At 42.1% G+C, this 27,605-nt stretch overlaps 1 protein-coding gene across 1 annotated transcript in view; it reads left to right on the plus strand.

The window, feature by feature from the left end:
• MYO3B (myosin IIIB) overlaps positions 1-27,605 on the plus strand; it is a 491,510-nt gene that overhangs the window by 57,878 nt on the left and 406,027 nt on the right. Inside the window, exon 7 of the mRNA XM_045367230.3 lies at positions 5,379-5,524. Coding sequence (XP_045223165.2) covers positions 5,379-5,524 — 146 coding nt within the window. The remainder of the gene's footprint in view (positions 1-5,378; positions 5,525-27,605) is intronic.

Below are 27,605 nucleotides of genomic sequence, written 5' to 3' on the forward strand. Positions count from 1 at the left end.
TGCCCTTGAAAATTAAGGCAAACTTTTCAATATTTATTTATATTTTCAAGACAAAAAAACACAAAATTTGCTTCTTTTTATTATAGAAATAATCCATGCTCTCTATAGACATTTTAGAAAACACAAAAGGTCTTAAAGAAGTAAGTAAATAAAATAATTATTACCCATGTGTCAGTGATCCAATGATATCTACTATTAACATTTTAGGGCCACAGTAAAAGCTGAATAACCAGCATTTTCATAAGCAGTGCTTCAGATGAGGCCCATGAAAAAGGGGTTGCTTGGTTTGCTTGCAAAGAAGAGGTACAGGGAGATAAAATATTTTGTCAAAGTCACCCAGTGACTTTGGTTTTGGTGGCAAAACCAAAACAAAGATGCCAGGCTCTGGGATTTTCTAGCACTAGCCAGAGGTGAAAGTCTCTTCGTGACCCAAGGGCTGCTGACAGTTGTTTTTCTCTGCCATTCTCTGGCTGGTGGCTAAGGAAAGGAACAGCCATCTTCAACAGAACACAGCTGACCTTGCTCAAGGTCAGACAAAGGGATGATATGTGTCAAAGCAGTTGTGGATGTGGTTTCATCGCATAGATTCTCGTAGGAGAGGGGAGGTGTTCCCTCTGTGGGGTAGGAGGGAGTGACTGGGGGTAGATGTAAGGAGTCTGGATCTGTGGAACTCCTTAGCCTGAAGAAGGCTAAAGAGAATTGCCTCAAGCAATTGAAGACGGATAATGACTAGCCTTTGCTCCAAAGACCTGTCAAGCTAAGCCGTTAGTGAAAACTTGTTTCTTGTTCTCAGTCTCCAGAAAGAAAAGGTTTTGGCAGCTAAGGTGGCAATGACCAACATTTGGGAGCCTCAAGCCCACTGCCAGGTAAAATAGCTATTGGCCTTGGGCACTAAAGCTGCCAGTGCGTAGATATTGCTAGTAATCCAGCATTAGTGTTTTCTTCTTTCTAAAATAAGCAGCAGTGTAATCTAACTGTACCAGGAAAGCCGTGAGTTTGCATTTCAAGGTGGGAACCTGGACATGCTCCATTAACCAGCATCCAAACAATTGCTCGGTCGCGAAGCTCTTCTTCCTTAACAGAGGCATTATTACAGCAACCAGCATGTTGTCATAGACCTTAAGACCTTCTACAAAACATTGGCAATAAAATCCCCTCAAAGTTCCAGCCATCCTGTTCACACCTCAGAATAATGTACTGTTCACTCTAGCTAATTTGTATGGCGATGTTAGCCTACTAGTTTGAGATACTACCCAAAGATCACTTACTTGGAAATCACAAAGTCGTGGAATATTACAGCTAGAAGGGATGGTAGAGGTTATTTATTTCCACCTTGCCACTTTGTAGATTGAAAGAGGTCCTGAGGATATGATTTGTTTTCAGAGGTGAAAGGGTGTGCATTTGGGGTCCTTTGCACAACACCATCTCATTTTTATCCACTCCTTTAATGTGACTTACAGAACCTGGAAAACTTGGTCCCAAAGCAGTGCACTTACTTGCCATCCCACTCTCCTTTCTTTTTTTTTTTTTTTTTTGAGACGGAGTCTCGCTCAGTCGCCCAGGCTGGAGTGCAGTGGCCGGATCTTGCTCATTGCAAGCTCCGCCTCCCGGGTTCACGCCATTCTCCTGCCTCAGCCTCCCGAGCAGCTGGGACTACAGGCGCCCGCCACCTCGCCCAGCTAGTTTTTTTGTATTTTTTAGTAGAGACGGGGTTTCACCGGGTTAGCAAGGATGGTCTCGATCTCCTGACCTCGTGATCCGCCCGCCTCAGCCTCCCAAAGTGCTGGGATTACAGGCTTGAGCCACCGCGCCTGGCCCCACTCTCCTTTCTTAATGGAGCATCCTAGCAACCGATTCAGAGAGTTCTTTTTGAGGTCACCTTCTCCTTGGGGCAAGAGAAGAAAGACCATTCGACCATCCAAGCATCCTTAACTCAGCTTTATTTCACCTAGAGGCAAGGAGAATGTTGAGCTAAAGAGAATGATAGTACTGTTTTCTCTTAAAGAAACAGCTTCAGACTTTGGTATTGGATTGATAGGGAATCCCATTCCAGGGTGTTGACCTTCAGTTGCCCTGCGTCCTCTTAAGAGTGCTTCTTTAACTCTCATCATATGTATAACCTGCAGAAAGGGCTGTTTCCTCCTGGTGAGGAGCAATCCTGAAAGAGACCCCCGAAGAAGATGGAGTTGAAATGACAGAACTTCAGAACACCTGGCTAGTGTAGTCAAAATATGAGTGCAGAAGCTGATAATTTTTACAGTTTTAACCAACTATAACTTTTATTATATATAGCACTTATATGGCAATGACTTGTTTAGTTATTCTTCTCCCTGCCTGGGTTCAAATTCTGGCCCTGACAATTACTAGCTATGTGATGCCAGGTGAGCTGTTTAACCATGCTATCCTCAGTTTCCACACCTGCATAAGTGATCATTGCACCTACTTTGCCAAATTATTTTGAAGATTAAGTTCACTGTGTATTTGACTTTCTCTTCCCGGGGCGTACTATCCTGCCAGACTAATGGGTACTCAATAATTGTTTGTGAATTATTTTATTAGCATAATTTTCAATAAACTTCCTTGGAAGGCTGAACTTAAATAATTTCTTTGTTACATGATGCACTGAAGAGAAGAATTAGGCCAAGATATGCTTTTCTGTTAATCAGAATGAGCTGAAGATAATGTTTGTCTGTAAAGAGAAGCTGAAATCAGATACAAGTTTTGAATATTTTATGACAACACTTGAGAAATGTTAGAATATCTCTATTTTCACATTGAGATATGTTCTTAGAATTGTGTTTTGTGTCCCATCCAAGTTGGCTAGAAGCTGATTTGAATTTCCCCACAGAAGTTGTAGACTATGGGTACTGGATACTTTGTGTTGTCTTGCTTAGCCAGCAGTGGTCTCCTTCTAAAATCTTAAGCACTTAGAGCCCATATCCTTTATTGGACATGTTACTACACATTGTCTTAGGGCATTTATAGTTGTCATGGTTTGTCATTTAATTATGATAGGTTCACTTTATATTTCAATTGGCCATAGCTCCTACTGGGGAAGGACAGAGTCTTATTTCTCTCTCCCTCACAGGCCCTATCACAGTGTCATGAATAACAGTGAACTATTTGTTGATTGATAGGTCTAAAATTATGTTTGTCTTGCACTTTTGAAAGTGTCATTTCTGAAAGGAAAGGTGTTGAATAGGGATCTTTAAAAATAATGTAGGTTCTCACCTGATTGGGGTGAGAAAAGGGAGGTCTTTGGGGGCAATGAAATGGCCTTTGGTTCTGAAATTGGAATTATTTGAACTTCAGTTTGAATGTACATTTGAAAATAACATGTTAAAAGTATGACAGGATATTCTATTTAGAAGATGGGGCTGGGGCCGGGCCAAGGATGTCAATTTGTAGAAAATGTTCTCCAGCTCAGAAGAGAAGAGTACAGGGCAATTATGAGAACGAGAGCACAGGGTCTAGAGCAAGGCAGTTGGCACATTTCACCAGGCCTTACAAGTCCAATGCACTGTCTGGAAGAGAGCAGGAATACTAGTTTTCTATCACTGCCATAACAATACCACAAACTTAGTGGCTTAAAACAAACACCTGTTTCTTAGTCTTAATCTGTTTCATGCTGCTGTAACAGATTATCTGAGACTGGGTAATTTATAAAGAACAGAAATTTATTTTGTCACAGTTCTAGAGGCTGGGAAGCCTAAGGTCAAAGTGTTGGCATCTGGTGTGGGCCTTCATACTGCGTCCTCACATGGCAGAATGCAGAAGGGAGCAAACCCAGTCCTGCAAGCCCTTTTCATGGTAGTATTAATCCATTCACAAGGGCAGAATTCTCATGACCTAACCACCTCCCAAAAGGATCCACCTTCCATTGGTTGCATTGGGGATTACATTTCTAACACATGCATTTTGGGAGACATGTTCAGACCATAGCAGTTATGTTATGATTCTCTAGATCAGAAGTCCAGTATGAGTCTCACCAGGTTAAAATACTCTTCTCCATTTGGAAGTGTCCCAGGCATCTCAGACTTAATATATCCTAAATGGAGCTCCACTCTTCACCCCAAACCTGCTCTTCCTACTGTCTTCCTCATCTTAGTAAATACCAGTTCTATTCTGGTGGTTGCTCATGTCAAAAACTTTGGAGTTTTCCTTAGCTCTCCTTTCTTCTAAGCCCTGTTCAGCAAATCCAGTTGGCTCTACATTCAAAATTATATCTAGAATCTGATTATTCTCACCATCTCACAATCTCTCATCTGGATCCCTGCAGTAACATATTGAACTGGTTTTGTTTCTTCTTCTCATAATCTATCTTCTGCACAGTAGCCAGAGTGATCGTGCTAAAACATAAGCTAGATCTGTCACTCCTCTGCTCACCACAGTCGGTTGTCCCATCTCATTTGGAATAAAAAAGCCAAAGACATTATGACGGCCTAAGAGGGTGGCTCTATTACTCTGGTCTTCCTGTGCTCACCGTTACAGGTGTTGCCCCCTCACTGGTGTTTTGGATCATCAGAAATCAAAGTTTCCCACCTAGCCATGGCCATCGGTCATCCTGGTGGCAGACTTTAAGTGAAATAGGGGTTCCTGATCCTCCATGTCCTCTGGCTCACTCCCGACTTCTCCTATCGCCATTGTGATAGTCATCAGAGTCTGAGTGTAGGAGATGTTCTTGACTGACTCAATAAGTTGATAAAAACATTCCTCCACAGGGTCACGTACTCCTCAACCCAATGACAAGCCCAGGGTCATTTTCTGGTTCTGCTGCTCTTGTACCTAGTCAGGCCAAGTAACTGGAATGGCAGCTGTTTCTACGATGTACACCATTGTTGGAGTTTGAGGAGGGGAAAGATGCTCTTAGAAAAAGGGGAGGGTGGAGTGGGGTCATTTTTACTTTATATTAACCATGTGAGTCTTCCAACATCTCTCTGCTTAGCTGGTCATACTCTTGGGGATTTCATGCATCTCAAAGTACACAAACATCTTTGAGAACAATTGTTTCTTGTTATTGAATTCAGTAGCTGGTAATGAGTTGAAGGATGTAGACAAAGCCTTTCCTTAAAGAATAGCAGGGTTGGGATGGTGTGGTATACACTGGCTTTCTCCCCTTGTGCTGTTCTTGGTACTTGGACGGTTCGATACATGCTTTTTAAAAACAAAACTGACACATTTTTAAAAGTTAATGAACGAATAAGATAATAAATTAGTTACGCACAAATAAGGCCTAGAATACACACATCTCATTACTGGAATTCAATAACATTGTGGCCAAGGAAACTGTGAAGGGGGCTAAGATCAGCCCAGGGCCTTTTTAGGACATCTGATGTGGCAGTCGGGTTGATGTGTTGTGTCCCGCTTTTGTCTAATAGGTCATTGCCTGTGAGCAGCAGTATGACTCTTCCTATGACGCTCGCTGTGACGTCTGGTCCTTGGGGATCACAGCTATTGAACTGGGGGATGGAGACCCTCCCCTCTTTGACATGCATCCTGTGAAAACACTCTTTAAGATTCCAAGGTAAGACACAAGATGGCGCTCTTGACTCATTAGTACTTTGTGAAAGTGTCTAGTTAGAGGGATAATAAATAGTTTGTAAGCAATTTCCCTCCAAACCTGACAAAGCCTGATTGTGAAATATATTTTCTTTGAAAAAACAAGGGGGGTGGAGGGGGATCGAGAAGAGGATGTTCCTGAAAGATAACATACCCCAAGGAATAATAAGACCATGTTGGAACAATTGCATATTTTTTAGCACTCAGCTTTTTCTGAGATATTCATTTTTTGTACTTTGCACGATAAGATTACGAATGGAATTGTGAATTAAGTAATCTGTCTAAATGCTAGTGTTTTCTTTTTAATTACATACTTTCTCTAGTATTCAGTGTAAACATATGTGTATCATATTGCTGTATTCACTCAGACCAGTATTGAAATGTATCAGAAAATGTTACATCAGCACTATAGATCTTACTCTCCATCCCTTAATTTCTGTCTCAATGGAAAATTGTGCAGAAAGAGGTCTGTTTGGAGAGCATTTAAATGCAAGTATACTTTCTATTCTGTGTATTCATTAGGGGTTTGTACAAGAGGTTGGGTTGTGTTTCATTGGAATCGGGCTGATGTGTGGCCAGCTCACAGCTCTAGTTACAGAAAATGAAGCTATCCAGGGATGCCTTCCCAACCAGGGTGCAGATTGAGAGATAATTTGTACCTTCCAAATGTCTCTTTCAAAAGAAGGCTCTGGGCAGGCTGGGAGCCATTTAACTGCCTTAACAATACAAGTGTTGACCTTTCCTTATCTGCACAATCACACAGCTATCACAGCCTTTAAAAATTTCTCCTGATTGCAATTTGCATTTCTGATTAGGTCTATTTATATGCAGATGAGGCTCTCTGGTGTTCATCATCATAATGTTATCATTTTATACCTAATCCAGATGTGAACAACCACCAACCACTATTCCAAAAATGATTCCCACCCAAGCCAGAGTTAGTCTTTTGGCTTTTTCGAATCACAAAAACAGGTCACAGTGATTAGAGGAGCAGACGAAGCACCTGGCTTTTTAGATTAATAGTCTGGTGAGCATTCAAAAGGATATAAGAATGCAGTAGCTAAAAGCTGCATTGTGTACAGTAATAAGTCAGAAAATGGGAAATGGTGTCTGGAATGATTTGTGTGTGCGCTTTGATTTTTTACAAATGGTTTACCCCTCACCATTTATTTAATGTGGCAACATAATTTCCTGAATATCAGGATTAAGGTATAGCTTCTTATTAGCAAAATACTATGTAGTTTTGATAAGAGATCATCTATATTTTTTTCCTTTCTTGTTATGCATTTGTATATAGACCAGGTGTTCAAAAATTTCTTAAGGTGATAAATGTGAGGCAGCTAAGAGAGAGAGAGAGAGAGAGAGTGTGTGTGTGTGTATGTGTTTAAATAGACCCTTCCACTCCAGTGACTCCACTTAGCTTGCTTCTGTGCCCAGCCAAGCTTCTGATCTCTAATAATCTCTTTATTCTCTCACTACTCATCTCTTCCATCTTGGGAGAAGCCTCTAGATCTCCAGATGTGGGATACGAGTAACTAAGTCTCCACTGCCTGCCTCGGGACAGAGTGGATCCCAAGAATTGGGCAATTGTTAGAAAAGGATCCTTATCCCAACTTAGTTTAAGGCTTTGCTTCTCTCCTCCTAGTGTAACCTCCTGCCCTTTTAATGTCTCTTGGTTCCTGTGCAAATGATGAATCAGATCGAACTAGGCAATGTCAGCAATAATCAGTCAGCAGATTCTCAGTGTGATTATGTGTGCTCATGTGCGTTCAACACTTGCCATTGTCACAACCTTAGTGGCTGACTTGATGTTCTTGGATAGGAATGATAAGAGGTTTTATTTTATTATTTTAAATCTTAGCATATTTACATACATTGTACAGCTTTCTTCTTCCCCAAACCAGGAAAAATATGTTGGGTTTATATTCACCAAGTTCTTTACTTTAAAATTACCCTGTCAATTAGAATTGCACAGTTCTCTTTGAAGGGTTACGAATTGACCAAATGTGTGGGTCACGTGTGAGTGCTACTAATTTTTAGTGCTAAAAATGTATCCTTTCCCGAAAAAGCTCTTTGATGAAAAGTATAGACATTAAGCATTTATGTATTTTTAAAAGGCACTCAAATTATTTACCTGTGTGTTTCATTGGAATCGATCTCAGTCAGTGCCTGCCTGCCTGCCTGCCTGTCTGTCTGTCTGTCTGTCTCTCTCTCTCCATCCCCCACCTCAGTGGAGAAAAGCAAATGAAAAATAATGACAAAAATCCTTTGAATACATTTGGTTTCAGAATTAATTTTTTTTCTATTTGAATGTGACTATTTTCAGTGTTTTGGAATTTCTTGTCAGTGAAACAATGAAATCCATTTCAGGGTATGCTGGGATCTAGAATGCTGTGTGTGGCTTCTTCCTCTGGCTTTCCTCACTGACCTTTTCCCTGCAACCCTTTCTTTACTGGAAATAAATTGAGTACATTACCAAGTAAGGGAAGAAAATAAAACCTTGACTGAGTCAGGGAAGAAGTGACTTTCACAAGTTGGAAAAAGATTTATGAGTTAATGAAGTGCTGGTTACCTGTGAGCCTCAGATGTCAATAAAACAGGTAATTAGGAAGGTTCCCTGGGTACTGTCAGGAAATAGGAAGCAACTTGCCTTGATGTGGTTGATTCGCCTGTACATGGGTCTCCTTGCTTTTCCCTTTTCTTCCTTTATCCACTTTCTCCTTTCGCTTGACCGTCCTCATTAGAAGATCTCACACAAGGTCATCATGCCCTGTCTTTGAAATACTGTGTGACTCACAATCTTTCCCACTTTGCAACACATAGAAATTATCTGCTGATTGGCAGGGCATCCACTATTTGCTGAACCTGTCAGTATGTGTCATCTCGTCTAATGCCTTTGCTCCAAAAAAGTCACCCCTCTCTGACTGTCACTGCTCTGTCTGCTGCTATTTTTCCCCAGGAGTTATAAGAGAGCAAATGAATGAAAATCATTTCTCTCAGCATCAGTGGATTCAGCTCTCTCTCATGACTCTTTACTGAGGACTTCTTTAAAATTCCAGAGGCTTAAAAGGATCTTGAAGATGACCTGTATATATTTTTCACTTAAAAAGAGATCCGTTTCATAGATATAATTCAAGAATCAACAGAGTTAGTGGAAATACACAATTATGTTGGTCTCTTGACAAGCAGGTATCTTTCCTTAGCTTTGAGTCTTTGGCTAATGACCCCCTCAACTTCCATAGAGGGGAGCGAGGAAGACTGTGGGCATCAGTGTGATTGTGTTCACTGGTCAGTCACTGGGGAGAGCTGCATCATCTGCCCATTTATTTGGGGCCAGGTAGGAGCTGACTCTGTCCAGTGTCTCGTCACACATTGAATACTTCCACTTTATTCCTTGTGGGAAAATGCAGAATGTTTTCAGGATTCTCAGCAGAAATGTCTTTGGCTGGAAGTGGACAGAACAGGCTGGCCCGAACATTCCAGTCCCTGAAGCTGGTGATTTTCCCTTCCCAAAGAGAATTTCCCTGCAGTACACAATTCAAAAAAAGGAGAGCTCATGATAATCACCAATTTGCATTTCGGCTTGTTTCCTTCACTAAATCTAGGTTGTTCCAAAGTCACCTGGACCCAACTGTATTTGTTTCTTAGGGCTGCTACAGCAAATGACCACAAACTTGGTGGATTAAAGCAACAGACATTTATTCTCTCACAGTTCTGGAGGCCAGAAGCCCCAAACCAGCGGGTCAGCAGGGCCACACTCCCTTTGAAGGCTCTAGGGAAAAATCTGTCTTTGCCTCTGCCAGCTTCTGGTGTCTCCAGCTTTTCCCTGGCTTGTGGCAGCATGATTCCAACCTCTGGCTTCATCTTCACGTGACTGCCTTTCCCACGTCTTTGGGTCTTCTTCTCTCATCTCATGTAAGGACATAGACTTAGGGCTTATCCTAATTCAGGATGATTTCATCTGGGGATCCTTGCCTTAATTACATCTGCGAAGATTCTTATTCCAAATGAGGTCACATTCTCAGGTTCTGAGTAGACATATCTTTTGGGGTTCATAATTTAGCCCTTTATACCAACCAACTTTTATGTTTACCAAATTCCCTGAGAAACTAATTTGGGGGCAAGATACAAGACAATTAGCTCAATGATGATGGAAAAATAATAGCTGCTAAGGTCTGTCAAGTGCTAACTATGGGGCAGGTACAGTGTTCTGTGTTTTAGCTACAGAAATGCATTTAATCCCCACAGCAACTCTGGGAAGTAAGTACTGTCACCACTCTTTTTTCCAGATGAGAAAACTCAAGGATGTTAGGCAGGCTGGCTTCCTCTGGTCATGCACCCAGGGAGGAAAAATGATTTGCATCTGAGAAGTTTGACTCTGAAGCCCACACGTTTTGCTACTACATTGAAAAGTTAAAGCCCTTTCTTAAATTATATTATGTGTTGATGAATTATGTGTTGAGCACTGAGGGGACTGGGGTATATAGAAATGAATAGAAAGTGGTCCTGCCCTTTAAGAAGCTTACAGTCCAATATCTTTCCTTCTGCTCTCAATTTTAAGCCGACATTATCAACCTGAAAGTTAGAATTTTATTAGCATCATGACTGAATCAGCCAAGAAACTGAAGAACAGAAATCAAGAGTGTTGTCGTAGGTGAAAATAGGCTGTCTTTGGCTCATTGATTTATGACCCCAAGCCAGAAATCTCTCCCTTCTCCAAATCCTGCTTCAAGCAACTGCTTTTTAGTTTCTAATTTAGAACACTTAAGACAAGTTTTTAAACTAAAGAATTATAGAACACATGTTATATAAAAGCAGAAAAATACTTCAGGATATCATCATTCTCACCCAGAAATTTGTCCCATCTCACCTTCCTCGCAAAGCCGTATCTCCCACGTCAGGGCTATTTCTAGTATAGCCAACACCTTCTCCCCCTTTGCCTCTCTTATTTTTTCTCTTCCCTTTCATTTACTTATTTTTTCAGTGGGGAAAGCTCATTCTTGGTCTTGAGGAAAATGGAAATATGTTTCTGGCATCCTAAGTTGGAACACATTTTCTCATGAAAGCAGTATTTTCAATGGTTATTTGGGAGGAAGCAGTAGAATAGCTGAAGTTCTCTACTTTGGATGCATTATTAGGTTTTTGTGGCTAAATAGAACTGTATGACCTGGTCTAAGGACTTAGGCTCTCTCTAGAGCTTTATCCTTATGGAAAAAGAAAATGCCTTCCAAGTTCTAAACTACCAATGTACAAAAGCACTTTGGAGCACAGTCCACTAGGAACGTGGGAATGCCCACGTCCTCTACCCTAGGACACCTTTAACTTTGTTCATCCAGACTCAGGCTTGGATTGGGTGCTCAAGTTTGCTGTCAAGGAGCACATCAGTTTACTGCCTCCTTCTCATTTATCGGTAAAGGTGAAATGGAGAGAGTTTGTATAACAAAGAGGAGAAATTAGATTTTTGGGAACCTAGGGTCTGGATCCTTGTGGGCTGCCTGGATGCTGGGGTTAGTGGGGCTCAGATGGGCAAGTGACTGCTTGAAACATTTGTGTGTCTATTTGAAAAGCTTCCTCAGGAACTCAGTGCCTACAATCGACTCTTGTCCTAAAATAGGATCCTTGGGCTAAATTTTTATCTTACATAGGCATTTTTTTTTTTTTTAAGATTCCTTTTGATTCTGACTTTCCTAATTCACAAACCAAATTGTTCGTATATGGGAAGCAGTAGTCCCTGCCTGCTCCTCAGCTGTGAGATGCAGAGGCAGCAGGGAGCTCTGAGTCACCAGTAATTGTCTCACTATTACAGAATTGTCACAGGACATTTTCCTTTAGGGCTGTGAAATATAAAGAAAAGAAATTAAAACTAAACTATTGTTGAAGTGTAATGAGTGAGGGGTGGTGAGTGTTTAATGGCACAGTGAGGCTGGATTTGCCCTGGGGAGTGTTGGTTTCTCTTCACCAACCCAGGTCACTTAGCTATTGGCCTTTTGAGCAATGAATCCTCTCAATCCAAGCTTCACTCATAAAATAAGAAGTGCTAGAAGAATTAACATCATTTAGCATTTATTGAGTGCCTAATAGCAAAAAAAGTTTTAAAATATTCCAATACAAAAACAATGATTTCTTAGGAATCTTTTTCTTTCTTTGGGAGATTTCTAATCCCATTTTTAATGGATTGCCTTCAGTATATACCCCGCTCCAGATCCCCAGAATATCTTCTGGGCCCAGGACTTGACACTCCATTTCCTTGGAACCCAGTAGCTGGAGGCATCTGGCAGAAATGCCCCAGAAGGCTTTCACTCTGTGGAACCCATTTCCAAATTATTTTTAAATTCGAGTTGAGCAGCTGGGGCTGTTCAGTCCTGTGGAGGTACTGTTTGCTGTTCCCTGCCTGAGTCCTGGCAGGCAGGGAGAATTTAACTTTGCAAGGTTTCATCTGGGGATCAGGTGGCAAAGCAGGAGCATGCCTTCAGGGACTTTGGGTCCCCACCACCACTGAGTAAAGCTCACCCTGAGAGAAAGGCCAGAGGTGCAAGGGGTTGATTCATAGCGCTATCTGTGCCTTCTTCTCATTACCCTGGTTTCATTATTTTGGCACCACTGACTGTGGCTAATTCCAACCCAGCTCCTAAATGATGGAGAGACAGGCAAAGAGGTAGGCAAGGAAACAGAGCTCAAAATTGTACTAGAGTTGAAGCACCCTGGTTTCCTCTCTACTCCAGAAAACACTAAGGAATAAAGGTGAGGAATAATTCTAACTGCCTTTATGGGTTGGCATAATGGTAGGGGCAGGGGTAAGATAGGGATGAAGTGCAAGGAGGTGATAGTCTTAAGGAAGGTTCTTACAGGTGGAGCTGTCCATTCCTGGAGGATCCTAGAGTCAAGTGAAGCCAGTATCATTAGAAGGAAAATATAGTATAGTGATCCAGCATGGTTGTTTGTATCAGTTAACTATTAGTATGTAACAAACCATTCCCAAACTTTGTTGCCTAAACAACCAACATTTATGATTTTTCATGAGTCTATGGTTTCTCTGGTTTGCAGATCTTGGCTGGGCTTGCTCATTCATCTGTGATCAGTTGATGATTTGGCTGTGTTGGTTGGTCTAGGATAGCCTTGGCTAGGATGACTTGGCTCCAGTCCTTGTGGTTTCTTATCCTCCAGCAGGCTAGCCTGAGGTAGTTCTCATATTGGTGTCAGGATTCTAAGCATAGATAGAGGAAGGAATAGAAAATTGGACCAGTTTTGCTATCAGGTTGTTACAGTGTTCTACAGTCAATCTGCACGGGTTCAACTAGCAGCTCCATCACTTTCAAGTTCACCAGTGTGAACTTGACCAAGTTACTTCATGTCTGTGTATCTCAGTGTCCTCCCTTATAAAATGAGGATATGAATAATATCGACCTCATAGAGCTATTGTGGGAGTTAAAGAATGTAAAGTGCTCCGAATAGTTCATAGTAAGCATTCAATTCATGCTGGGTGCTACCAAGGAAAATATCTCAAGGGCATATTTATATTGTAAGGAATTTTCTTTCCCTTGTTGCTGAAGAATTGAAAGCTTCTGTTCGAAAAGAGCCACCCATGAGATCAGTCATTTGAACATTTAGCTAATTGATTGATTGATGATTGTATGAGGAATTAAGAGAGAATGAAGGATGATTTCTCAAGTCCCTATTACTTACATTGCATCTATGTGAAGGACTCTGCCATTAGTATCCATTGTCACAACTCCTTTGTAAATAGACACACTCTTAAGAGATGTGGTCACACACACCTCGCCCTCACATACATACATGAATGCTGTGACAGGAACTGCACATGAGGAAGCAGGGCTGGCCTTAGTCTCCACTCCCATGATGTCTCCAATGAGTGGTGATGCTGTTATCCTCTGAAGAGAACTAGGGCCATGGTACTTTTCTTTGCTATCAGTTCTATCAGTTTTTGTGGTGGCTTTGTGCTTAGTTGATGAGTTGTATGACTGATCTTGGCTGCCTCCTTCTATAGGGTCCTTTTAACCCCCTTAGTAGGTTCAATCTTCTCCAGGGTTCTAGAAATTTTTTTGTCTGCAGGTAAAGGGACAGTAGCAGGGGTTCTAAACTTAGGGTCATTGATTCAAAATTGAGTCCCATTTTGCTCCTATTTCCTCTACCACAGAAAATACTTTCTTTTTCAGCCCAACCTGGAAAGGCTCAAAACACTGGCAAAAGGAGAGAGAAAACTGAAGCCAGGTGAGGGGATTGTAAGGAGAGCACCTGGTTGTTGCAGATAAGTTCAGGTTTCTTTGGGGAGGAGTGATACTCCAGGTGCTGAGGGAATATGCAAGTGAGACCGCTGCCCCACTATCGGTGCTCTTAGAATTCTGGGGAGCAGGAACAGTATTAGAGGAGTGGAAAAGGGAGAATGTGCTTCAGTTCTTCAAATAAGGGAAGAGGGCAGAGCCTGCAGACTACTATCTGGTGAGCTTGACTTTCATGTTGGGATAATTACTAAAAATTTATTTTCTCCTTGAATAGTGTGTGAATTCTTAAAAAGCTGTGATCACTAGGAATTAGCATGGGTTCATTGTAAACAAGCCATGTCAGACTAATTTCCTTATTTGGTGTTATTGTGAGACTGGTATGAATGGGAACTATTTTAGACATAATGTATTTGTATCTTTGGCCTTAAGTAAAATCTGTTGTGATATCTTAGTGGCTAAGATGGAAAAGCATAGACTGGAGAATGGTGGTAGAGAGGGAGTCACACCCCGGGAAAGATTGTGTTGAGGAACACTGGATAATTGTGTCAGTATGAACACACTGGCTGGGGGAAAATTGTGTCAGTATGAACACACTGGGGGAAGTTCTGGGGGCCTGAGGCAGGACTCTGCTGACCGTCCTGCCAACTGAACATTTAAAACTATTTAATGAGTTGGAGGATATTGGCAGCCTTTCTGTCACATTCAAGGAAAGTGATGGTTGGTGTGCTGGATGACAGACTTGGAATCCCAAAATATCTTAGTTGTTAAAGGCAATGGAGGTCTCTAATTAGCAAATAGAACCCTCGAAACTGTGGTGAACTGTGTAGGCTGAGAGAGCCGTGACTTAATAGCCCATGGTGAAAAATGAATTTATTTGTATTTGTAAGCCCAGTGGGGGGTCAAACAGTAAAATACCATCTTGCATGAAACATGAGGTTTGATAGAGCGTCTACTACCACCATCCCCCAAAGTGGCTCTGTCCTAGCCAGATGGAATGATGTCTTCCTTCTGAGTACCACACCAAAACTGCCACAAGGGAATCTTACCCTGGCGGAACTCTAAACCTGAAGCTGACGTTTCAAACTGGGATTCAGATACCTGGGTTCTGGTTGTGCTCCTGCTCTGTTACTATTCCATCATTTCACCTTTCAGAGGGGAACAAATGGCTACCATTCTTAAGCAAGACTGTTCTGCACTCAGGTAGCAGGGCTTATGTGAAGTTTTCTTTATCCTCTTCACATTCTATGGCTTCTCAATAGAGAGGAATGAGAATAGCTACCAACTGCAGGGCTGGGGCCACTCACTACAGCAGCAAGTCTCATCCAGGACAGGGTCCTCAGTCCTTGCTCTAGATGAGAATACCCTGGGAGCTTTAAAAAAAATACCAGTGCCTGGGTACTGTTCCCCAAGAATTTCAATCTAATTGGTTTGGGTCAAGTTCAGCATTTATATACAAATACAATTAATTTTACAAATAAATTTTTGGGATAACATGCATATTATTGTATATTTGCAAGTACCCTAGATGATTCTGAAGGGGTTGAGTAAAACCCTTCCCTGAAACAACTATCAGACCCTTGTTTGTTTTTTTGTTGATATTTTAAAACTACGGAGTCTCCCTCTGGAAATTCTTGCTCCTTCCTTCTCTATTCCCACCCCATGGTTGAGAATTGAGAAATGAGAGATGATATCAATGGGACTCTGTTGCACATTATGAAGAATGTAAAGTAGAAAAAAGGATTCTAGCAGAATAGCCAGTGGTGATGTTATAGGTTAAACTGTGGTATGCCCCCCACAAAAAGATATGTTGAAGTTTTAACCTCCAATACTGTATTTGGAGATAGCATCATTGTGGACATAATTAGCTTACTTAAAATGAGGTTATACTGGAGCAGAGTTGATCCTTAACCCAATGTGACTAGTATCCTTAAGAGGAAAATTTGGACACGGACACACACACACACACACACACACACTAACATCATATAAAGAGAGACACACAGGAAGAAGGTCACACTAGAAGAGGCAAGGAAGGATCCTCCCCCAGAGGCTTCAGAGGGAGCATGGCCCTACCAACACCTTGATTTTGGGTTTCTAGCTTCCAGAACTGTGAAAGCATAAATTTCTATTGTTTAAAGCCACCTGACTTGTGGTATTTTCTTATGGCAGCCCTAGGAAACTAGTACAATGACTATCTAGTTTGGAGTCCATTGCTCCTAGTAGCATCCTGGAGGTCTGCCTAGGGGCATGGTTAGGGATGGGACAATGCAGGGAGGGAGGGAGGTACTCTTCCTGGGAGAGTCCTAGGGGTGGGTATGGTGGTTAGATTGGCCAGCCTTCCATTCTTCAACCCCTAAGTGGCATTTCTGTAGAAGTCAAGACAATCTTACATAACGTGCTTGTCAGGTCTCAGTCTGCTTCTGGGTATGTGAGAGATTCTTCCTCTCCCTTGCTCTAGACAGCTGAGCCAAGAACTTCCTTTTCTATCCAGACTCTTCTACAGTGCTCAGGGTGGAGAAGGGAGCTCTATATTTCTTCTCTGAGTTCTTCCCAGACTCAGTATTTCCAGAATTGAGTACAGAAGAAAGACATGGCTTTTAACCTTCAATCTTTCCATCTCAGAACAAAGTAGTACTTGGGGGCATTGAGAGGTAGCTGTTGTGGACTATCGGCCACAGGCCTATCGGTCCTTCAGAGGACCTGTCCTCTGAAGTGAGGATTTCCAAAAAGATTCAGGCGTCCATCTGGGCAAGGGTCAAGTACTTGTGGAATACGATCCAAAGAGCAGCACGATCTGCTTCTTATGTCCCAGAGGGGCTTAAAACCTGCACAGAGGGCAGGCAGCATCCTGACATCATGCTTCATCCTGGTCATGGGGAATGGGCATTGACTTCTACCACGCCTCATCAAGGTTTTGTTCTTTATCTCCACACCAAACAACTGGCCCATTTAGGGTGTCTTAGTCCATTCAAGCTGCTATAACACAATACCTGACTAGACTGGGTAGCTTATAAACAGTAGAAATTTGTTTCTCGCAGTTCTGGAGGCTGGGAAGTCCAAGATCAAGATGTCATCAGATTTGGTGTCTGATGAGGGCTCACTTTCTGATTCATAGATGGTACCTTCTTGCTGTGTCTTCACATGGGCAAAGGCATGAGGGAGTCTCTCTTAGGCCTCTTTTATAAAGGTACTAATCCCATTCATGAGAAGTCTGTCCTCATGGCCTAATTTCCTCCAAAGACCCCATTTCCTACAACAATCACACTGATGATTAGATTTCAACCTATGAGTTTTGAGAGGACCTAAACATTCAGGCCATAGCACAGGGAATGGTGAGGAGCACTGTGTGGGGAGTCCCCTCCTGAACCCTCCTCTCTTATTGCTTCCTCTACATCTGAACCTTCAGCTCTTGCTTCCTTTGGCCTCATATTCTTGGTGGCAAGTTTGGCTTGCTCTCTGGATTCATGGTTCCTAGCCCCCCCTCTTTCTGTGCCACCTGTTGCTTGGACTGGAAGCTCTTGTGTTCATGCTGCATTACTCATCAGTCTTGATTGGCAAGACACCTCCTGGCTGCCCTTACTCTTACAGTCCACACTCATCTCTGATGAAAATCTCTCTTTCCTCCTTCCTTCCAGAAGAGTGAAGGGATAGGAAGTCTCCCACTCGAAGGACTGAGGAGGGGTTTCAAATTAGTCACACCTAGGCCTCCAAGTCACAGGGATCCTATCTGCCTGATAATACTGCTTTATATTTATGTGGTTGTGATGTCTTCAGGCTCAGTCCCATACTAGCAAGATCTGAGCTGCATACCTCTTGTGTTAGTTTTAAGAAACTACAGTAACAAATTACGATAAATTTAGTAGTGTAAAACAGCAGATTTTTTATTCCCTAGTTCTGAAAGTCAGAAGTCTGAAATGGGTCTCCCTGGGCTAAAATCAGGGTGTCATGGGGCTGTATTCCTTTCTGGAGGCTCTAGGGGGCAATCTGCTTTCTTGCCTTTTCCAGCTTCTAGAAGCTGCCTGGATTTCTTGACTTGTGGCTCCCGTCTATCTTAAAAGCCACCAGTGGCTGCTTTAGTCTTTCTCACATTGCATCACTCTGATACTGTATCTTCTACCTCCCTCTCCCCCAGTTTAAAGACCCTTTTGATTATATTGGACCCACTCAGGTAATCCAGGATAATCTTCCTATTTTGTCAGCTGATTAGTAACCATACCTGCCTGGAAACTCAATCCTCCCTTGCCATATAACCTAACATATTCACAGGTTCTGGGTATTAGGACACGTACATCTTTATTCTGCTTACAACACTTCCCAAAGTATTGCCCAATAATTTTTAGAAACCTTCAAGAGCGTGCTCCTTATGTACTCAGCCATTTTGAGCTATCATTATTGTGGGACCTCTGCCTTGTCATTTCTCTTCCATTTGTTCTTCTTTGGCCACGTTTACTGCCTGCTTATCTACCATCAGAACATCTAGGCCTTTGCGGGCTACTCATTCTGGCTACTCCCAAAGCCTCCAGTCCTGGGTGCCAAAGCACTGGGTTCCACCCAGAGGAAAGGAGGTAGCCCCCGTCCTGAGCTCTGAGCCATTTTCCGCCACTTAGGTCCTTGAGCACCTCTGCTTGTGGCCAGAGCCTCACCATTTTGGCTCTCCTCTCTCAACAGAGTAACATTGACTCCCTCTATATAAACAGGCCCTTCTATTTTTATCCTTATTCTTTTAATTAGTCCAAGGAACTAGAAAGAAAACAAACCCACACCACCCTGCCCACCTTCCTCCACATTTCCTCTGCCCCAAACCTAACCCTTTTGGCCTCAGCAGTTTAGTAACAGATGTTCTTATTAGTATCAACATTTGCTTGAGGGAGAAGAGAAATAAGGGAGAGTTACCGACTATTCCTTTGGTCTCCAATGTGGGAGCACCTGAACCAATCCCTCGGAGTGCAGAGAGAAAATATTAAAACTTCTGTTCATAAGTATTTCAAATCGAAAAACAAGAAACAAATTATGCTTTCCTATTACTAGGTATAAAGATGATCACTGCTGCCTTTGCTCAGTCCAAATGTCGGACAGTCTTGTCTGGTTGGGTTTACAGATGAATCATGAGGGAGCTCCACAGCAAAAAGGCTGAGGAAGCTCCACTTGTGGGTTCAGTTCTAGAATTCTGGAAAGCATTTTCATTTAAGGGTGCCTCGTTAATGGTTATATGGCAAACGTCCTTGAGTTTCAACTAAAGAGACCTTCACAAAATGGACAAGTGGCTTTAAAAGATTTCTATAAGGAAACCTCAGACTGAATCTAATTCTTCTAATACAAGCAAAAGTGAGCAACAGAAAAAATTGGCTGAAATGCTGACACTTATCCTCCTATGACAAGCTCTTCATCAGCCACTTGAGATTTAGAACAATGACAGCTAATCAGGTCTGCCAAGAAATCATTAAAAAATTCAAAATTACCATGAAGACTATTGGAAATAGGGATTTATATTCACTATTATTGATGATGAGCCCTCTTCATAAGTGTGTTTTATGCATGAAGTGATTAGCATGACACCATCAAGATTATGCAGCATTCAGATCAGAAAGATAAACCACTATAATTCAACTACCAAATATTTTGTGGGTACTGTTAAAACATGTTATTTATTTCATCTTACTCATTTTAAAATTTAGTAACACTTGTACACAACTGATAAGAAAAGAAGTAGTTACTGGACCATGTACTCAACATTTGTTACTAATGAAGTGTGCAGTCAAAAAAGTTTGGAGACCACTGTCTTAAACCAGTAGCTTTGGGCCCCAGTTCAGCCACTGTGAAATGGGAGTGTTCCCCGACCCCCATCGCAGGACGTGACAGGGGTGTGGCTTTTCTGTTCTGTTGCCACTGCTGCTCAAACCCATTACAGGAAGGGGGGGCATGCAGATGGACAGGTGCAGGAGCCCAAGTGGGCGTGTGTTAACAGTGAGTTCCATTAGGTTTGCCATCCATGGATGGCTTAAGTGTTAACCAGTTCAGTAGATCCTCTGCCTTTTTGCAAGGGTAGAGGGCCAGTGTGATAGCCTTCTGTATCCTGAGCTCTTTTCCAGTGTCCCGGAAGAACTGGGTCACACACAGACTTGAAGAATGTTGAATGCGGGGTTTTATTGGGTGGTGGAGGTGGCTCTCAGCAGGATGGATGAGGAGCTGGACAGGGGATGGAGTGGGAAGATGAATTTGCCCTGGAGTTTGGCTGTCTAGCAGCCAACTCTCCCATTGTTCCCAGCCGAACTTCTGATGTTCAGACTCTCCTCTTCTGATGCCATTCTGCCATTTGTCTGCCTGTCTGTGCTGCTCCTTCTGGAGCGTGGGATTTGAAGTTTATATAGGTACAGGCAAGGGGGTATGGGGGGCCAAAAAGCAACTAGTTGGGGTGCAAAAACAGGACTGCCTATTCTCACTTAGGGCCATGGGTATTCAGGCTTGAGGATGGGGCCTTTGCCAGGGAACCACCCTCTTCTACCTAGTGTTTCCCTGTCTCCTGTCCGTGTCAACTGTACATAGCTTTTTTACAATTGTTTGTCCTTTCACAATTTACATTTACTGTCTTACACAGTTTCGTTGAATCTTTACTGCAACTCTGATAGGTGGAGTTTTTTGTTTTTTTTTTTTTTTTTCCTTCATGTTAGAGTTCAGAGGATTCAGGACTCGGTGTCGTGATTTGCTCAAGGTCACACAGTTAATAAAAACAAGTAAGTGGCAGAGGGCAAGCTTGAAGGGATCTGCATTCAATCAAGATTGATTGCAAAATGCACCATTTTTAGGAAAATGGTTTTTATGGGTTGAATTGTGTTTCTCAGAAAAGATACATTGAAGTCCTAATCCCCAGTGTCTCAGAATTTAACCTTATTTGGAAACAGGGTCTTTACAGAAGGAATCAAGCTGAATGAAGTCATCAGGGTGGACCCTAATTCAGTATGACTGGTGTCTTTGTGGAAAGGAGTTAATTTAGACCCAGAGACAGACACATAGAGGCCCAGGAATGCCTGGGCTACCAGAAGCTAAAAGAGGCAAGGAAGGATCCTTCCCTTACAGGTTTTAGAAGGTGAATGGTCTTGCCGAAACCTTGATTTTGGACTGATAGTTTCCAGAATTGTGAAACAATAAATATCTAAGCCAGCTAGTTTGTGGCACTTTGTTATAGCAGTTCTAGGAAACTTGATACAATGGTCCATTGCTCTGAAACGGGTCTAGGATCCAAAAGCAGCTAAAACCACTGATATAATCCAGTACAACCGTAAGCAGAGGAGGAAGCCCGGAGACCGGGAGTGAGTTTTCCTATGTGATATGGCTAGTTAGAGAGATGGCTAGTTAGATCCATGGCTGGATCTCATACATTCTGACTCCTAAGTTCAACTTTAAGGCCAGGAGAAGTGAATGTGGGGAAGTTGGCTTACCTCTCTCATCATTAGGCTTGGGGATCTGCCTTGATCCGGCATAGTTCACCATTCTTCCAATGACTTCAGAGGAACAAATGGAAAATATGTTGCATCTTTGCCTTGATGATAATGCACTTACCTGAAGATCACAGTCCTCCTGCTGGCTCCACCGTTCACTCCCTTCCTTTCCACAGCTTGCATGTTATCACTTCAGTGTCTATTAAAAAGGAAAATAACCCAACTGTTACTAAATATGTATATCTACAAGGAAATAGTTCATTGGATTGGTAATAATATGTTCTCCAACTGGAAAGGGATTTTAAAAAGTCAATGCACCTGGCACAAAATTGTAAGTAAGGAAAGAATGACCTTAGGGAAAAAATGTTTGCCAAATGAGTTTGGCAAAATACAAGGCATTTAATTAAAATTATTTTAATTCTCTAAGAGCATGTGTATGAGTAGTGGCCTACTTACACATGGACTGTAAGTTGATGCTTGGAACTAGTTTATTCAATCATTTATTAAATAGTTTTTGAGTATTTACTATGGTCAGGAACTGTGTCAGGCATGGCAGTAAACAAAACAGTCCCTGTCCTCATGGAGCTTACATTCTAGAGGGGGAAAGAAATAATAAACAAGTAAAAATAAATAATATGCTAGGTGACAATATGTGCCTGTATGAAGACAAATAAAGTGAGATAAAGAGAATATAGAGTGACAGTTGGGGTGGGGTTTGTTACATAATGTGCTGAGAGAAGGCTTCTCTGATGAAGAAAAATGTCTCAAGGGAAAAAGGGAGCAAGCCACATTTAGAGGAAGCATAAGTGCAAAGGTCCTGAGGTGGGAATGAGGTGGGGGACATGGTGGGGACATTTTAGGAATAGCGGGAGACCAAGGCAGCTGGAGCAGGTGAGAACGGTGGAAAGTGATAGGAGACGATGCCTGGAGAGAGCTGGGGACAGATCATGTAGTGCCTTGTGAGTTATTGTAGTGATTTTGAGTATTTCTGTGAATGAGATAGGAAGCCATTAGGGTTTGGAGTAGAAAAGTAACATGAATTAGCTTCTGTTTTAAAGGGATCTTCTGCATACTATGTGGAGAATGGAATGTTAGGGAAGGAGGTGGTAAGAATGGAAGCAGAGACACAAGGTAAGAGGCTCTTGTCATAATTTAAGTAAGGGAGAATGGCAGCTTGGACCAAGGTGGAGGTAGGGAGACATAGTTGGATTATGGATATAATTTGGAGGTAATGCTGATAGAATTGCTTATGGACTGGATGTAGAGCATGAGAGGGAGAGAGGACTTAGTGAAAATCTCAAGATTTTTGCTTCGAGCAACTGCAAAACAGGAGTTTCCATTTTCCAAGTTGGAGACGGTTGTGCAAGGAGCTAACTTGGTGGGAGCATGCGGCTGAATCAAGAGTTCGTTTTCAGACATCAAGTTTGAGATGCAAATTTGTCATCTGAGTGGCGACATTGAGTATGCAGCTGATTCAAGTCTGGAGTTGAGTGGAGACACCTAGACTGGAGACATAAATGCAGGAGTCATCAGAGTCTAGATATTTAATGTCATGGGATGAGTAGAATTTACCTGCGCAGTGGGGGTGTATAAAGAAGACAAGAGCTCCTGAGGGCTACTCCCACATTTATAGATAAGAAAGATGAAGAAAAACCAGGAAAGGAGTTTGAGAAGGAGTAGCCATTGAGATAGGAGAAGAGTAAGAGGGTGGTATTCTAGAAGCCAAGGAAGAAAGGGCTAAGAGAGTAAATGATCAACTGTATCAAATGCTTCTGAGTCAAGCAAGGTGAAGATTGAGATTTCACCATTGGATATGACAACTCGGAGGAAACTGGTGATGCTGTGAAGAGCTGTTCTGGGGTGGTGGGTGGGGGCAGTGATAAGACAGCTGACTAGATGCAGCCAGGAAGTGCCTCTCCCACTGAGAGAAACCAAAATATGCAGTCAATCATCACACTTTGAACAGATCTTTTGAGAAAAAACACAAAGTTCATAAGAGAAGTGATGCAGACACCAAGATTGAAGAGGGAGGAAGCTGGGAAGCCCACATGGAGTCACTGAGCACCAGGACTAGCTCCTGGTCCTGAAGAGGTTCTCAGGAAGGGGTGAATGAAGGAACTTTGTGGCACTACGCTCCTGCCATAAACCTCTGGGATCCTAGCTAGAAAAGATCCCATGACTCCTACATTGGCAGGAGGAGCTGCCTGTAGAGTAGGCAGAGGTAGAGCTTGAACCTGCATGGAGCCCAGAAGGTTACACTCATGTGGAGCAGCTGCAACAAAACACCATAGATGCCCACTCGCTAAGGCTCTCCAGTTTACTCTGAATGACCACAGCCCCCACTGACTGCCAGCCTGAGAGAGAGCAGAGCTGCCTTTCCTGCGGGACTGGGGCGCATCTGATCTGTGTGCTCCCAATGTTTCCTGGCCCCTCCCAAGACCTCCTGCCTTGCTGCTCCCACAAGACGGTGCACACAACAGAGCCACCACTGTCCTACCTGAGTGTTTTACTAGTGGGCTGGGAACAGTTCAGCACCACCCCCAGTACAGCTGGTGCTTGACCAAGAGGGGTCAGAGGACAAAGCCACAGGCATTATCCCAACTTCCCAGAGTATGAGCATACCACCCAGTGATATTGAGCTGAGATCTGTGGCTAGAGCTTGAGTGAGATAAGAGGCCCCACTCTCAGAACACAAGAGAGGAGTGAGGCACAGGTTCATGTGCCAGCATGGGAAATGGGTATCCCACCCTTTGCAAGACCAGTCTGGGAAGGATGTAGCCTGTTGACTAGCCACAGCTTCTACCTGAGTGAGCCCCATATCCCTGAACACCTGGAATGGTGCAGCAATCTGGGTGCTGCAACACCCAGCTTAGGACAAAACTAGTTGAGTGGGCCTGCTCCTGGGGCAGACACTGGAGGGAGATCTGGTTTGGGAACAGAGAGCTGGACAGACCCCATAGTCCTCTGCTGGAATAAAAGCCCCAGGCCACAGGTACCACTCCTCCATCTGCACACCCATGGCACTACTGCCCTGCCTGGGGATCCTATGCCCTTGACTCATTGCATCACCAGAACACCTGCACACATACTCCATCATCCGCTCTGACTCTGCCAACCTCAGAGGATGAGTGGGTCTCTTTGTGACCTAACCTTTGGCTTGAGCCACTGCTAAGAGAGGTGGGAGAACAGCCCGCCAGGGTCCCCCTTGGAGTGAGGAAACACAGGTGCAATGTCAGTGATTGTAGGAGGCTCCCCCAAAACCCAGGAATGGACTTGGTAAGGGAGTCATCTCTTGTGCACCTCCCCCCTACTCCCACCATCTCTCCCTTCCCAGGGCACTGCTGTGCACATACTGAAATACAAAAAAGGCACATTACTAAGAGCCTATCTGCTGGCCCTTACTCTTAAGGACTGTCTACAGGATTGCAGCCTGAATTATACAAAAATAAGTTCCTTCAGCACTCAACATGTGAAACTCAATCCAGGAAATTAGCTACAACCAAGGAACCCATACAGAGCACTGGCCCTCTGAAAGCACCAGAAACGAAGCCAATTGACTGTATATAACATACACCACAGTCAAACCCTGAAGGGGAAAAAAGCCCAGAACCCCATTTAAGCAACAGCAAAGTCAAAAGAAAAATACCAGGCCCCTCAGATGAGAAGCAGTCAGCACAAGAAATCTGGCAATTCAAGAAATCAGAGTGTTTCCTTACCTATAAAGGATTGTACTAGCTCCTCAGCAATGGATCATAACCAAATTGAAATGTCTGAAATGACAGGCATAGAATTAAGAATCTGGATGGCAAGGAGGCTCAACAAGGTTCAAGAGAAAGTTGAAATTCAATCCGAGAAAGCCAGTCGTTTATACAAGAGTTGGAAGATGACATAGCCACTTTAAGAAAAAATGGAACTGAACTTCTCGAATTGGAAAATTCACCACAGGAATTTCAGAATACAGTGGAAGCCTGAACAACAGACTAGACCAAGCTGAAAATTTCAGAGCTCGAAGACTAGTCCATTGAATCAACCCAGTTAGACAAAAATAAAGAAAAATGAATTTTAAAAATGAGCAAAGCCTTTGAGAAATGGATTCTATAAAGAGACCAAACCTATGACTTATTGGCATTCCTGTGAGAGGAGAGAGAGTTAGCAATTTGGCAAACATATTTGGGGATATAGTCCACAAAAATTTCCCCAATCTCACAGGAAGGGTTAATATGCAAATTCAAAAAATTCAGAGAACCCCTGCAAGACACTATATAAGATGGCTATCCCTAAGATGCATAGTAATCAGACTTTTCAAGGTCAGTGTGAAAGAAAACTCTTAAAGGCAGCTTAAGAAAAGAGTCAGATAACTTACAAGGGGAACCCCATTATGCTAACAGTGGACTTCTCAACAGATATCTTACAAGTCAGAAGAGAATGGGGGCATATTTTCACCATTTTCAAAGAAAATAAATTCTAACCAAGAATTTCATATCCCACCAAATTGAGATTCATAAGAAAAGGAGAAATAAATTTTTTCCAGGTAAGTAATCATGAAGGAAATTCATTTCCACTAGCCTGGCCTTACAAGAGATCTTTAAAGGATCTCTTGTAAGAATGATACCCGCTACCACAAAACTACTGTTAAGGACATAGCCCAACTACGCAATTGAGACTACAAAGCAACTACGCAATTGAGACTACAAAGCAACCATATTGGCTGGTTATTATTAGCAACCAGCTAATAACATCATGACAGGATCAAAACCTCACATAACAATATTAACCTTGAATGTTAATGGTCTAAATGCCCCACTTAAAAGGCACAGAGTGGCAAGTTGAATAATAAAACAAAACCCAACTGTCTGCTGACTTCAAGAGACCTATCTCACATGTAATGACACCCATAGACTCAAAGTAAAGAAATGAAGAGCTATCATGCAAATGAAAAATAAAAAAGAGCAGGGGTCATTGTTCTTATATTAGATAAAACAGACTTTAAACCAAGAACAGTAAAAAAAAAAAAAAGGACAAAGAAGGGCATTACATAGTGATAAAAGATTCAATTCCTCAAGAATAATTAACTATCCTAAATATATATGCACTCAACATTGGAGCACCCAGATTTATAAAACAAGTACTTCTAAATGTATGAAAAGACTTAGACACAATAATGGTGGGGGACTTCAACAACCCACTGACAGTGTTAGGATCATCAACACAAAAAACTAAGAAATTCTGGACTTAAATTTGACACTTGACCAATTGGACCTAATAGATGTCTACAGAATACTCCACCCCACAATCACAGAATATACATTCTTCTCATCTCCATACAGAATATATGCTGATCAACTGCATTCTCAGCTATAAGACAAGTCTCAATAAATTCAAAAAAATTGAAATAATAGCAGCCATACTCTTGGACCACAGTGGAATAAAAATAGAAATCAATACCAAGAATATCTCTCAAAACCACACAATTGCCTGGAAACTAAACAACTTGCTCCTGAATGACTTTTGGGTAAATAACAAAATTAAGGCAGAAATCAAAAAATTATTTAAAATAATTGGTAACAGAGATGCAACATACCAAAATTTCTGGGATGCAGCAAAAGCAGTGTTAAGAGGAAAGTTTATAGTGCTAAACACCTATGTCAAGAAGTTAGAAAGATCTCAAATTAGCAATCTAACATCACACCTAGAGGAACTAGAAAAACAAGAACAAACCCTAGAGCTAGAACTAACTGAAATCAGAGCAGAACAGAACAAAATAGAGGCCCCAAAATACAAAGGATCAATGAAACCAAAAGTTGGTTATTTGAAAAGATAAACAAGATCAATAGACCAGTAACTAAGTTAAAGGAAAGAGAGAAGACTCAAATAAACACAATCAAAGGGCCAGAGCTGACATTACAACCAATCCCACAGAAATACCAAAGGTCTTCAGAAACTATTATGAACACCTTCATACACACAAACTAGAAAATCTAGAGGAAATAGATAAATTCCTGGAAATGCACAACCTCCCAAAATTGAATCAGAAATCAATTGAAACCCTAAACAGATCAATAACAAGTTCTGAAATTGAATCACTAATTAAAAATTTAAAAAACACTGGCAACCTAAAAAGCCATGGACTAGATGGATTCCCAGCTAAATTCTACCAGACATACAAAGAAGTAGTACCAATTCTACTGAAATTATCCACAAAAGTCAAGGAGGACAGATTCCTGCCTCACTTATTCTATGAAGCCAGCATCATTCTGATACCAAAATCTGGCAATGACACAATGAATAAAGAAAACGTCAGGCCAGTATCCCTGATGAACATAGATACAAAAATCCTCAACAAAATACTGGCAAACTGAATTTGGCAGAA

Source organism: Macaca fascicularis, chromosome 12, assembly GCF_037993035.2.
Source record: "Macaca fascicularis isolate 582-1 chromosome 12, T2T-MFA8v1.1".
In the NCBI taxonomy this organism is placed as follows: domain Eukaryota; kingdom Metazoa; phylum Chordata; class Mammalia; order Primates; family Cercopithecidae; genus Macaca; species Macaca fascicularis.